The 14256-nt window shown below is 41.0% G+C and overlaps 1 protein-coding gene across 4 annotated transcripts in view; it reads left to right on the top strand.

Moving 5' to 3' along the window:
• The window catches only part of ncam2 (neural cell adhesion molecule 2), a 349407-nt gene that overhangs the window by 322422 nt on the left and 12729 nt on the right, over positions 1–14256 (top strand). For 2 of the 4 annotated variants that reach the window (XM_074627435.1, XM_074627434.1), the window contains exon 16: positions 9981–10188. In XM_074627435.1, coding sequence (XP_074483536.1) covers positions 9981–10188 — 208 coding nt within the window. Of the gene's footprint in view, positions 1–9980; positions 10189–11225; positions 11266–14256 lie in introns of all 4 variants that reach the window. The other 2 variants (XM_074627437.1, XM_074627436.1) reach the window with 2 other exon arrangements.

Consider the following 14256-nt stretch of genomic DNA (forward strand, 5'->3'; position numbering starts at 1 on the left):
CAGGTGTTCAAAATACCTTGTGCTGTTTTAGTGATAATGCTCAAGGAACCAGGCCACTGAAAATCTCAAACAAGTGTTGCTGCCAATTAATCTTCTACCAGAAAAAAGTGATTAAATCACTCATTACTTTTCTTTAATTGCAATTCATATAATATAGAGGGTTTTTTTTAATTAAATATGGGAAGATACATTTTCTCTTGGTGACAAAAAAGATATCCTTTCAAATATTTATCTTTTCTTAGCTTTGTTTTACTTTAATTTACTTGAGTTGTGAGATTAATTCTCGTTGCAAATTGTCCAAACGTTTTAATATTGTTAATTTACTGCCAAAAAGCAACCATCTCACAGCCATTTTGTTTTAAAATCTGACTCTACATTGGCCTCAGTGGCACCACTTACCAACCCAAATGAACATCATGGGAAAACACTGGAGATCCACTCCAAAAAGGCACATTTCAGGGATAACGGCTATTACTTTGGGGATTTTTAAGCTGGAGTAGTTTTGCTAGTGAATCAGCCTGAATGAGGTCTCTCATGTACTGTAACAACACAAATCAAATTCAAAATGACAGTAGTCCATGGTGCACTAAATAGAAGTCTTTGTGAACCAAGATTCAGTTAATATCATAATTAAGCCTCCAACCAAAACAATGATGTGTGTCGATAACTGTGCAGAAAGTAGTTTAGAAAAAGACTTAGTATGCAGGCTCACATTGCGAAAAGTCTTTGGAGACTGAGTGGTGACATCTTGTTGAACATGTACTTTTTGTCAGGGCATTGTTAGGAATCAACACTACACTGTTTAAATATTATCTCACCGAAAGCACTGCCTGAAGGACAAAATGAAGTCAGGAGAAACGATGAAAAATAAATTGAAAAAACACTAAATAACTTAAGAACTTTTTAAATGTCTTCCCTGTGCTGCAGGCTATTGTCTTCACTGCATAATGAACCAAGTTAGGTGAGAAAGAACAGAAAGTTTCTTTCTAATATTCTGTTTTGCTGAGGACAATTTTGGGTGCTTTTAGAAGCACTACAATCTGTTGATTAGCTGGATCATTTGATGTGTTTTTACAGTTCAAATGAGGTATATGTAGCACTGCGGTAAACTTTTTCGTTAAGTGCAGTTCATGCTTTTAAATCTGTGACTTTAAACATGAATTACAAAGATCAAGCTAGAGACACTTTTACTACTCCTGAAATAAGTAGTGACCTCAGACAGCAGCAATTAAAGAAAATTGGACCAAATTTCTTTAAAGTTTTTGGGGTTGATTGTTAAGGATGTGCATATTCGTCTAAGTTGAGAGTAATTTCCTGTGTTTTTTCATTTCCTCTTCGCTTGCTCTTGAGTGCACTTGAGTCGCATCAAGGCTTCCTCCTTGGACACAAGGAAGGACTCGTCCCTCTCCTTCAAACCAGGCCGGATTTAATGATGTTTAACTCCTCAAACAAACTTTCCCTTCAACACTCCAAAGTCAGCACTCGCATCCACAAATGATTATGTTTATCCCCCTACAGATTAGCGCCCGCTACCTTCCCAATCAATGAACGCCCGTCGGGTCGTCATTAATCGAGTTGCTTCCTCTCGGATCCAATGGAAGGACGGTCAATCACCACTCAGGCCTAATGAGTTGGTATCGTCAAAGTAAGATGTGTATGAATGGCTTCAGGTGCCACACACGCAGTCGGATCTCTAGCAATTGAGTAAAACCGCTAATGAGCCTATACATCAACAAGTAATCAGAAGAAGTCAGTAAAAGGGTTAATAGAGCAGGGAAATAAGAATTAATGGCCGCAGAAGTCACACAGAAGAAATGAGTTATTCCCAAGAGGCGTTGAGGAACACTGTGGTGATAAGCAAGAGTAGATACCTTCTTTTTGTTAGTTAGGATGTAAATAATAGGTGAATAAGTTACTTCTACACACTGAGTTGCAATTTTATGAGAAACACTTGAATGTTGCACCTTCTTTGGCCACAAGGTACTGGAGGAATTGCGATATTGTGCTGTAAACCTGATTTCTTGATGGGTGGCATTTACTCTGGTTTGTGGGTAATAACTTTCTCTTTGAAGAAATCTTTAATCACACGACAAGACAGTCAGCACACCCCAACTTCAGACTCTCCACTCTGCTGTTACAACTGCACTCACAATTATTCCCTTTAAAACAACAGCAGGTAGCGTCAAACAATCCCCTCCGGCAAGGGGGACTCCAATAATTACGGTAGTTATGGGGCTGTGAATGCCAATTAAATATAAACAATTGGACTAATTATATAATAAACATGGTAACAGTAACTAAGGCTGCACCTCCATGCATAAATAATTGCATATTTTGAGCAAACTGGACAGCTGCAATGTAACTTCATACTCAGATTTTTTATATCTTTTTTTAATTGCTGCAAAAAAGACTGGTGGTGTAAAGATGACTTTGACCAAGCTGAATCAGAGACAAGCATGTAGCATGTAATTTATAGCCTGAGCAGTGCAGTGCCATCCCCAGATGGGCTTTTAATTATGAATACAACTTAAAAATATACCTCATATCCTATGCACATGGAATTATACCAATTTTGACTTGCTTGCAGATTTAAATCAGTGGGCAACCTCCGGGTCTGAAAAGTGAAGCCAATGCTGAAGTGCCTTAAACTTGCATTCTTTATAGTAGCCAGCAGGGGGCGACTCCTCTGGTTGCAAAAAGTATAGAAGTCTATGAGAAAATGAGCCTACTTACACGTACAGTAAACATTGTAAACATGAGTTTATGGTCTCAATTTCTAGTTTCAAGTCTTCTTCAATACAGCATGATGTTCATTTAGTAAATGATGGTCCCATTTAGAGTCAAATAGACCATAAAGCAGGGGATGCTTTAGGGCGGGGCTACCTTGTGATTGACAGGTTGGGAGTTGTCCTTGTTTTCGTCTTAGAACTTTAACTCTTTCACAGTGTGTTTTCACTTCATGAAAGTTGATTGTAACCTTTTGGTTGCCTAGAAATATCTTATTCACCGTTCAGTTATACTTAGCTCCACCCTCTCGTGTCGCTTCTGGTTGCAAAAAAACGATGGCCAAAAACCAAGATGGTGATTGCCAAATACCAAGATGGCAACAGCCAAATACCAACATGATGAAGGCCAAATACAAACATGGTAACGGCAAAATACAAAGATGGCGATTGCCAAATAACAAGGTGGCGACGGCCAAATGCCAAGATGGCAACGGCCAAAAACCAAGATGCCGACGGCCAAAATGCCGAATCCAAGGCTTCAAAACGGTAGTCCACAAACCAATGGGTGACGTCACGGTGACTACGTCCACTTCTTATATACATTCTATGCTTTGAATTCAGAATAAAACCTGCCTTTGAAGAAATAAATAATTTTACTCTTGACAAAAGAAGGAAATGCCCTCTGTTGACCAGGACAATGGTATTTACATCTAATGTGAAGCTTTAGCCCTTAAACTCCTGCAAGCAGTTTATCACTCTGATCTATCTGTGGGTTATTACTGGAGGATGGTTTTCACAGCCACTGTTACCTCTTGTATATCAGTCTGAGTGCAGGTGATCATTCAGTACAAGATGAGATGCCCTCACACAGAAACAACCTCATTACATCCCTTTACCCTGACATTATAAATCAACTGCAGCTGTTGGTGACCACTTGAATATTTGTGGCATATCAGTAAATACTGGAAATACCAAAAAAATATATATTCTTTACCTTTTATTATGCATGTTCCTCTCTTATAATTTCTCTTGTTTCCTCTCATCTTAATGTTTTTGTGCCAGATGTTGGAAGGCACCTTGGCTGCTGACTTGAAAACAGTTTGACTTGTGGCCACACATACTTGTTTGGCTGTGTTTCATCCCTGTTTATTAAATTTAAAAGTTAAGCCGCTTGTCATGCCTTAAGTCCTTGTGCAGAGATCTGAGCTGCTTCATGAAGGAAAGCTTCTTTTTTTTTTCTGGCTCACAGAATAATGTAACAAAAAAAATCTCAATACCGAAGGGAGTCGAGACAATATTGGAGCATTTTCTTGTAATACTTTAAATTCCTTTCCTTTTACAATCTCTACACACCCATTCACAAAGTCATAAAGGCATCGGGGCCCCCGACAGGCAACTTTGGATTCTTCTACTTCAGAAACAGAAGCTCATTTGTATGTAAAGAAATACTGTTCTTGCCTGATTCTTCACAAGAAGGTGAAGAATTTTCTGTACTTTGTGCGTGCAAAATATTCAGTCCGACGCTCCTAGAGCAGCTGCTGAATTCCCACCTGAAGGTATAATGCTGCTTTCCAGACAACTTGAATTTTCCAACTTCCGACCTCGAAGCATTCCAGGTGCCAAACGTAAACAAAAACCATGGCTGACCGTGACAAACTGATGTTTCTTTGGCAAGTGTACACACAGTTGAACTCTTAGCAGTGCAGCCACCACATTTTTGGGGTGCCGTTATTAACGTTTTCCCAAATAAGATAATTTTCAGAGATTGTTTAACGTAACCAGCTCCCTAATAACATGGTGAAGTACAGACAAATGTACTTTACGTTGCCTTTAAGTTGATGGTTTACAATGTGCGCTTCCATTGTTGTGTGACGTCAGACAACTGTTTCTTCATGAAGTCGGGGTAGGTTCCATTGTACTTTTTCTATTAGGAGGTTGGCAATTTTTGTGTTCCGAGTTGTCTTGAACGCAGCATTAGTCCAACTGAGGAAGTGACACAGTTTGTTTATATTTCTATTTATATATATACATTTGTCGGCTGCTGTTGGACGCTCCTCCTCGGCTCAGTGAGTGAGCGAGGGAGAGAGAGAGAGCAGCGAAGTTTGAGCGAGCTATAGAGTGATTGAAGTGAGGGAGCGGCGTTAGTGAGAACAAAGCAGTGACTCAGAGAAATAAATGTTATTTTCTGATTGTTTCACGGCGGCTACGTTGTAAATCACAAATAAACACACCCGCAACACCGCACAACCCTGCGGGAAGGTGCCGCATCTCCCTCTCTGGGTTTATTTCACAACAATTACCCGCTCGCTGTACATTATCCCGTTTATTACACGGCTTTAGAAATCAATAATTCGACACAAAAACGGTCCGCCAGAGTCCGACATCAGAACTGTGTCCATAACAAAGGTCTGTTATACATAGCAGTGGTCTGCTATAAGACAGTAGAACGCCGTGATTGACCAATCAGAATCGAGTATTCAACAAAGCCGTGTAAAGCAGTGGTATTTGACGACCTGAATGGGCTGCACACCCTGCGTTATTGCTAGGGTATCTGCAGAAAAAGACACCACCACGCACTTTTAGTGGATCTTAAGTGATGATTGGGAGGCATATTATATACCTTTGAATAGCTAAATAAAAAAAAAATAGAGTGAAAGAGGGGGCAAATTAGATGCTTACTTTGGAGCCGCAGTAAAAAACTGTTAAATATCACTACATTTTCTTTAATGAACACCATTTCCCATCAGCCCCAGACCACCGTGGGTTAAACGTCATGGCTCAATGAAAAATGCGAGTCCATGCCTGTAACGCATATTCCACTATACTGACAATAATAGCTGTTATGTGATGTAAACTTTTGAAGTGTATTTGACTGTTCTTTTTTAAAAGGAGTGTAATAACACGGCTAACAAGCGTGTAACGTATCAATCCAACCTCAAACTGTCAAGCTGCTGCTAAGCACTTCAGAGTAATACTCCTTATCGGATGAAAGCCTGATGTTTATGGATTTCAGGCTGAAGAGTTTTTTGCTGCCATCCAAGAAATAAATGACACTTTAATAAAAATCTTTACCCGGGCACTCCTAAATACTTCAAGTTTTTAATTTAGGAGTAAATCTAACGTGTTAATATGTTTATATTAAAAACATTATGTATGTTAGTTGTTTTTGTTCATAATACAATAATTCTGAAGATGATTATTGTAAGTGCTCCATTATTTGTAGTGTCATAAATGTATAAAAAAGACAATAAACACCGATGTGAAAGCTTAAGGGCAATGTAGTCTAATGACGAAAACGAGGGTTGTGTGGTTTAATGATTGGATTATTATTCTCTTTGTCTTCTGGAGTATGTGAATGCTTCAGGGGAGCTGGAGAGCCGAGGTGTTGTTTACCGCTTCTGAATCTGTGGCTTCTTCAAGCAGCCAAAATTAACTCAGATAAACTTTCAGAAGGTGAGATACAAAACTAGCCCGTGGCGGTGGGAAAATATTGATCCAGCCTGCAAGTTCCAAATCCCCATATCCCCGGATTCACGAAAACGCAAAGTGTTTTAATTAGACTTCCTTTTTTGCCACAAGGTCCTCTCTCTGCTTTCTGGCGTTGCGTTCGTCTCTCTGTGCTTTGACTCGCTGCCAGTCTGCGCTGTCTGCAGTCTCAGCTCCAAGTCGAGAACAAAGTCGCCGACTCGAGACTCATTTGGGTTGTGACACGCGGTGACAACTTTCATTGTGTGGAGTCTTTGGAATTTGTTGTTTTGGCTCAAAACTCCAGCACACTGGATTTGAAATGAAACTGTGTCTGTGAGCTTTCATTTGAAGATGGTTTCAAAGTCCAATGTGCTGGATTAGACCGCCAAAATGGTAGAGAATGCCTAAATACTTGTCTCATTGTCCAAATACTAATGGACTGATTTGCATGTTGGTAGACTATAATCTTAAAGGGGCACTCCACTGATTTTACACATGATCCGCCTGTGGAAACACTTGTAATTTCTTTTAACACAAAACCTTCATTAATAAACTCTGGGGAAACACATGGACATTTCCTAGGCAGTAACAGTCTAATGCATTATGGGAAATGGAGGACCCCACATTATTGGAGCTTGATCCAAACAAGGGGCAAATGGTGCCTTCAAATGGGGTCGTGTTTACCGCGTTTGCAAAAGCTCAGAGTTCACGAGTTGTGACGGGTTTGTTGATGTTGTCAGAAATGGCGGAGGCCATGGAAGTTCATTTTTTGGTGCGTAATAAGTTAAGTTGTATAAGTTGTAATTTTTGTTGTATATTGTTTTTCTTCGTAATTTTATAAAGTATGTCTGAGGAAAATGTTGATATCCCCAACAGCCTCATCTTTCTCCTCTGTCATTATGCCTTTGCATTTGTGCCTCTGTGGCTTCTAGACGCCGACAGTAACGTTAATATTGTCATTGCCTAGCAGCAGTGTCACTTCCCATGTTGTAAACACAAGTTCACAAGTTTTATTTGAAGGCATCATAAAATATCTTGGCACTTTGGCAAGCAGGGAAAACGCTGGGGATGGGAATAGAGAACTGGTTTAGTTGCCTGATTTCTCGACATCTCACGCCTCAGTGACTATCGATTCCTCTGTATTGATGCTTTCCAACAGTTACGCACTCATAATGACGCAATGGCATACGCACGCGTATCACGTTTCAGTTTGTTTGGGACCGGAGCCATGGCGGAGAGAAAGAAAAAACGCTCAAAAGCATGGCACTGCTACTACTAAACCTGATAATACTACACTGTGAACAACAAATCTGTGTCATCAGGAGGATAGTTAGTAATGTTAGATGTTAGAAGTCGTTGGGCAAGACCGTCCTGCTTGGTTAAATAACGGAGATACGAATGTTAACGGAGGTTCCATTGATTAACAATATGGTGCATTCTCGCTCTGCTCAGTAAAAATGAGTACTGGTTGAAGGTGAATTATAACTTTATCATAATGTGTTCAAATATAATCTCGTAAAAATTTAGTTTTTGGAGAGAAACTTGAATAAATCTAGTTGTTTGTAGGAGAAGTTTTCACAGTGATATACAATAGATATTAGAGAGGGAATTATGACCTGTTTAACGTCCTAACACTAGCTCTAAGTACAGTACAGTACTGTGTACAGTACCCTCCCACCCTCAAAAAATAGGCTCCCCTGGAAGCTACGGTGTAATTCAAACACTGTAATTTACCATGCATATGATGTTTTTTATGTAAAATATATCAAACACTGAATGACATCAGTTCTAAAATGTTATTCCTTAATTTAGCGCATAGATTTCAAAGGTGCCAGATACAATATCTGAGTGGCACATAAAAAAAAATACTTGCTTGCCTCAGTGGCAGGCAGTGAAAACAGTTATCTCGGATTCAACTTCTATACAGTATGGATGTGGGAATGTGGAAAAACTGCTCACTGTTTAGTCTCATATTAGGGTCTTTTTTATTTTTAACTTGGAGGTGCCAGACTTCACCACCCAGCCGTCTCTGCTTGGTTACACCTTCATATTAATGTCTGATCCTCCCTTTTAACTCACAAGCTACTGAACTCAACACCCATATAAGAGCCTTCTTAAGTGGGAAAGTTCATTCACACTCACTCCTCCGTCGCTGATTACTCCTGGCAAGGTCTGACCTCCAGCTGTCAACAGTGATCCTACAGTGGATGTTCAGTTTGCTCAACCCCAGGATCACTTAAGGGCACAACTCCATTCAGCCGTGCCCACCGGGAGCCTCTCTTTGCTGCACCCGCCTTCATTTTCTCATTACTCTCAATTGAAAGCAGGCCCCGCTGCTTGTTCCCGACTGAGCAGAGAGCCCAATCTGACCGCTCTGAGAGAACGTATTTCAACTTTTTAGCTGGAAATACTTGCTTTGCTTCCCACGTGAATCTGTTTAGTGCTGCGAGCGAGTGAATAAGAGGCGCCCAGTGGGCATAAAGCTGAAGCATCAGTATGGTAATGCTGACGCTTGCTACTTTGAGCTGCAGCGTGGTAGCTGAAAAGTGCACCTGTGGAACCAGAGATGTTGGCTCATGATAGAGAAGAAAGATGCAGAAGAAAAATGTTTTATTCTGTAGTTTTTTTGGTTTTGTCAGAAGATTAAAGTTCTTAAACAGATAGGAAACTGCTAGGGATGCACCGATACTGGCATTTTAATTCCTGTTTAAGTTTTGAGCAATTCGCTGCTGCATTAAAAAGGTTTACACTTGAATTGTAATTCCTGATCATTTTGAAGATAAGTTAGATAATTAGATACGATTTATTATTTCAATAATATATATCAATTCAGTAAATGTATATCCATGTATTTATGTGTCACATTAAGTTTTACAAAGTTAAAAAAAGCAATGTTTATGTTATGCCTGATGTTGCCTTTCATATAAAATAATGATCCCAGTCACTTCCACACAGTGAGACATACAGCTTATTAATCATAATAATAGTAATTGAATCCGTGTTAGCGTGGGTTTACTCCGGGTGCTCCTGTTTCCCCCCACAGTCCAAAGACATGCAGGTTAGGTTAGTTGTTGACTCTAAATTGCCCGTCGGTGTGAATGTGAGCGTGAATGGTTGTCTGTCTGTGCCCTGTGATAATCTGTCGACCTGTCCAGTAATTAAACTCTGGTATCCGATCGGTACTCGGTATCGGCCGATACCCAAAGCTCAGGTATCGCTATCAGTATCAGGACTGAAAAAGTCGGATCGGTGCATCCCTAGAAGCTGCAAAGCTTCTGATAATACAAATAAATCGCCAAGTAAAGCCTTTTCCTCCAGTTACAGTGCAATCCTTCTACTCATTTATATAAGTCTTTGAAACTTTGCTCCATATGACTGCACCGTGAGGCCGAAATTGATTTGTTTTGGAGGAGATTTCACGCTAATAATCAAGATTCTCCACTGAGGATTGCGTGGAGTCCAGGCATTGTGGATTAGGACTTATCTAGGTGTTGGAAACTATCCAGCTGGCTGCGGAGGAATTCATTGACCTTAGAGTTTTCAAAGTAAGCACAGGAAAAGTCCCCCCCACCCTCCATGTGTAGATGGAGGGGGAGGCGTAACGTGAGGCTGACCTTCAGCTGGAGGTCAGGCTTCGTCTCAGCCTCGTCCTTGAACGAGACGATAAATATCCACCAGCTCTACAGCTAACCCTTGACCTCTGTGTGCATCTTCTATGAAAATTGCTAACAGTGTTTTCCCCCTTCCTGTGTGCTGTGTGTCTGCGTGTGTGTTTCACTGCCTTAGCAGAATCCCTGTTCAGCGGCATGGGGCTGGGGACGGTGGTGGGCCTGGGCCTGGGGGCGCTGCTGCTGCTCCTCGTGCTGGTGGACGTCAGCTGCTTCTTCCTGCGTCACTGTGGCCTGCTGATGTGCATCACGCGCACGCTGTGCAGCAAGAAAACATCCACGAGCGGCAAGGGCAAGGATATAGAAGAGGGCAAGGCCGCCTACCTGTGAGTATTCGATTTTATATTATATTGGGTTTTTTTTCAGAAACTTTAACTCCTTCAATCAGAGGTTGTGATTTCTATGGTAACAGTTGGGATGTATCAGTGTTTGTCAGGTCATTCATGCTTGCAGAGGGAGCATCTGCTGTGGGTGTATCTTGATGGGTCACTACTGTTTTTGCTGTTTAATTTTGTGCAACAATGAACTGAAAGACCTGAATGGAGGGGTACAAATCTATACAAAGACATCCAGAATTTGTATCCAAAAATGTTATATAAACAGCTTTAGATAGAGAAAAAAAAAAAAATACCTCCATATTTCTCAGAAATTGAGAATTAATAGTCAAATTTGTCAAGGATTTTAACTAGGGCTGTCATCGATTCAAATATTGAGTTGCGCATGATTGTCAATAAATCATCTTAACTCTTGCAAGAAAGCGACTAAGCGTATTTCCCAAAATGTCAGACTATTTCTTTAAAGCAGGAGACACATGAATATGATGGTGGAATTTAAAAGCGTTTTTTATTAGGGCTGTCAATCAATTAAAATATTTTTAATCGCGATTAATCGCCGTTTTTATCTGTTCAAAATGTACCTTAAAGGGAGATTTGTCAAGTATTTAATACTCTTATCATTCACATATCTTGAGGTCAGAGGTCAAGGGACCCCTTTGAAACAGCCATGCCAGTTTTTCCTCACCAAAATTTAGCGTAAGTTTGGAGCGTTATTTAACCTCCTTTGCGAAAAGCTAGCATGATATGGTTGGTACCGATGGATTCATTAGGTTTTCGAGTTTCATATGATACTAACACATTCACTCTAGCTTAACCTAAAAATCAAAAGTTGCTTTAATGCGTTAAAGAAATCAGAACAAATTTGCGTTATTGTCGGGTTAACTTTGACAGCCCTAATTTTACTCCTTAAAAAGTGTCACCAATTGGTCTTCATTCTTTGTGCTCTCAGTCATTTTGCAGCCTAGAATCCTCTTAAACATATTAACTGTGATCGAGAAAAGGAGACTTATTGTTACCATTCACTGTAGGTACACCTACAACAGCCGCCCAACCACCTTTTCAACCACAGTATGTCTTTGATTATGTCTTCTTCACTAACATCAGTGCGTCCCATACATGTGTGTGCAGTGAGGAGTATCTCGTTTGCATGTGTACATTCATGACGTGCATGTGTGAAATCTCAACTCTGTGTGCTACCATGCTTTGTGTTTGTAAATCTGTGTATTTATGTAAATTGTGCATGCAAATACGTGACCCTACATGTGCATGTCCAAGACGAGCAAACGCGTGCCTTTTTTTCCCCCTCTCATCAGACCGCGTGCAATTTAAAAGCCTATGAAACCCCCGTGAAATTCATAGCACAATAGATTTTTCAGATTTCGTCCCGGTGTTATTTAATGCAGGGTGCTCGGCAAACCCGAGGTTTTGCAAGATTGCACCCACGGCGTCTGATTCATTGGCCTGAGGCGGTGCCATTTTAGTGTTAACATTGTCAGCGTGCCAGCCCAGTGTCTGGGATGCAGCGAGAGGGTACGGAGAAAGAAGAGGAGGAGGGGGGTTTGACTTGTGCTGAGTCACTAAGCTCACAGTGCTGGAGGGCTGAGTGACTGCCTGCCTACCTAGACAGCATGCACAATGTGCCTCGGCTTTATGTTAGAGCGGCCACTGTAGCGGCAACTCACACAGGCATTTACAGGCTGCTGCTACAACTCCTTTATGGCTGTATTAGAGTTGGTAATTTAGCACATCGCAAACACAAAGCAGAGTCACAGACGTGCAGCGCGGTGCTGACCTTCACATAAATTGCAGCAGAATGGTGCAAAATGGTCGTGACAGGCAAAGGTAGTATAGCTCTATAGTTCCTTTACAACCTGGCTGTTTTTTTTGTCCATCATTCATTTGGTTTATGATTTTTCTCCTGCAGCTTTGTTGCTGAGATGCCAATACATGCTGACTCATGCTTTAATATGGAGTTCACGGTGCATCTGGTTGAGTATTTTTGTAATAACGTTGTGTTTACCATGTTAAGTCTATTTATACAGCCCTTCTGTGTGGAGTTTGCATGTTCTCCCCGTGTTAGCGTGGGTTTTCTCCGGGTGCTCCGGTTTCCCCCTCACAGTCCAAAGACATGTTGGTTAGGTTAATTGTTGACTCTAAATTGAATGTGAGCGTGAATTGTTGTCTGTCTCTATGTGTCAGGATAAGCGGTTACAGATAATGGTTGGATGGATGGATGGATGGCTTTAAGCAACAAGGCAATTCAAAGCACTTTACATAAAAGCATTGAGACAAAGCGCAAAAGAAACACATTATACAAGATAAAAACATAAATAAATCAAATACAAACATTAAAGAGATATTCCACAAATGTAGTATGGCACTTAAATAAAGTTAACAGACTAACAAGAGTCAAATGTAAACAACAATGGTCCTGATCAGTGCTGCAGAGGCCGAGATATCCAACCTTTTATCTAGCAAGGGCACTACAAACGCTACATCCTACATTACCCATAATGCAACTCAATAGTGTTTTTGTTAGGACCCCTCTGACAGCTAAATGCCCACATCTTTAAAATCATACAACCACAGTTTGTAAATCTCTGTTATACATTTGTAGTGTCTTAGCCCATGCAGAGATAACCCTGATGACATATTTCGGATTATCGAGTAAACTTAGTCAACTGAACTTAAAGTGAGAATTCGGGTGTTTTGAAGTGGGGTTGTATGAGCTACCTATCCATAGTCAGTGTATTAGCTACAGTAGATGATGGTCGGCATGCCCCCAGTTTGGAGAAGCAGACTGGAGTAGCAGCACAGGAGCAAAGCAACGTACTGCTGTGGACGGGGGCGGCAGCAAAACAGATTTTAGACACCTAAAAATATCAATATCACTGTTAATCTGTGCTCTCTTCAAAGACACCAGACTCCATTGACAAAATCAGTAATTTTACCTCGCAGAACACTGGAGTTGCTGGTCTACCGCTGCCTCGATTGGTTAGTTAGTGTGTGTTATTGTGTGACTTTGGTTAATCCGAACTAACCCTTTATAACACCAAAGTCCACATCAGCACATTGCTTTGCTTCCGAGCTTGTACTGTCTGTTTCTCCAAAACAAATGCATGCCGACCGCCATCTACTACTGACTATGGATAAGTACCTCATACAACCCCACTTAAAAAAAATCCAAACTATCCCTTTAACGTGTGAAGTCAGTGGAGTGCCCCTTTAATTGTCGAGTTCTGGGACCACCGCCACATTGCTTACTTCCTGGATCATCTTTGATGTGTCATAGCGGTGTGTGCGTACAGTTTTTCAGTGCAATGAGGGATTACAAGTGATTATGCACATTTCAGGCACAATCAATTGCAACAACGAAGTCGACACGTAGCCAGATGTCCAATTACTCGTTAAAACTGGTTGTGTGAAGACTTGTGTTTGTAACGCTGTTGCAACTCCAGAGAAATTGGTTTCATAAGTGAGAGGAATGATGGACATAACTGCAAAATCAAGACCCTGGTTGTATAAATATTACATATTTCTTTTTAGCTAGTGTGGAGAGTTATACCACTGAGCTGTAGTGAGTATAATGAGACGATGCTTGAGGTAATATGAAGCTCAGACACTCCTACTGAGTTTGCTAGATGTCAATAGCGCGTGTCTGAGGATGCTGATTGGTACTAAGTTGTAAAGAAACCCTGCGCAGCAATATCAATGATATTGATAAGAGTGTACACAGTGATAAATAGCATGAAGTTAACTTTAAATTAGGAGGGAGATAAGTGGCACAGATTGTTTGTGTTTAGGGGATGTGAGCTGAGGAGTGTGTGGGCTTGAAATCTGGAGGTGATAGGTGCAGCTCTGACAAACTTTTAAGACGCTGGTTTCTGGGTCGTCGGGGTCATGTACGGTCTTCGCCGCCCGTTTTCTCACCTCGACGTGGTGCTGAAGCTTAGCAGGGAGCGGCCAGCGGCCAAGTGCCCTCTCAGCAGTGCTGTTTTAACTTTGAGGCAGAGCTGGGCCAGCGGACCGACAGATGATGTTAGGATGTGAGGGGTGTCT

Source organism: Sebastes fasciatus, chromosome 24 (assembly GCF_043250625.1).
Source record: "Sebastes fasciatus isolate fSebFas1 chromosome 24, fSebFas1.pri, whole genome shotgun sequence".
NCBI lineage: Eukaryota > Metazoa > Chordata > Actinopteri > Perciformes > Sebastidae > Sebastes > Sebastes fasciatus.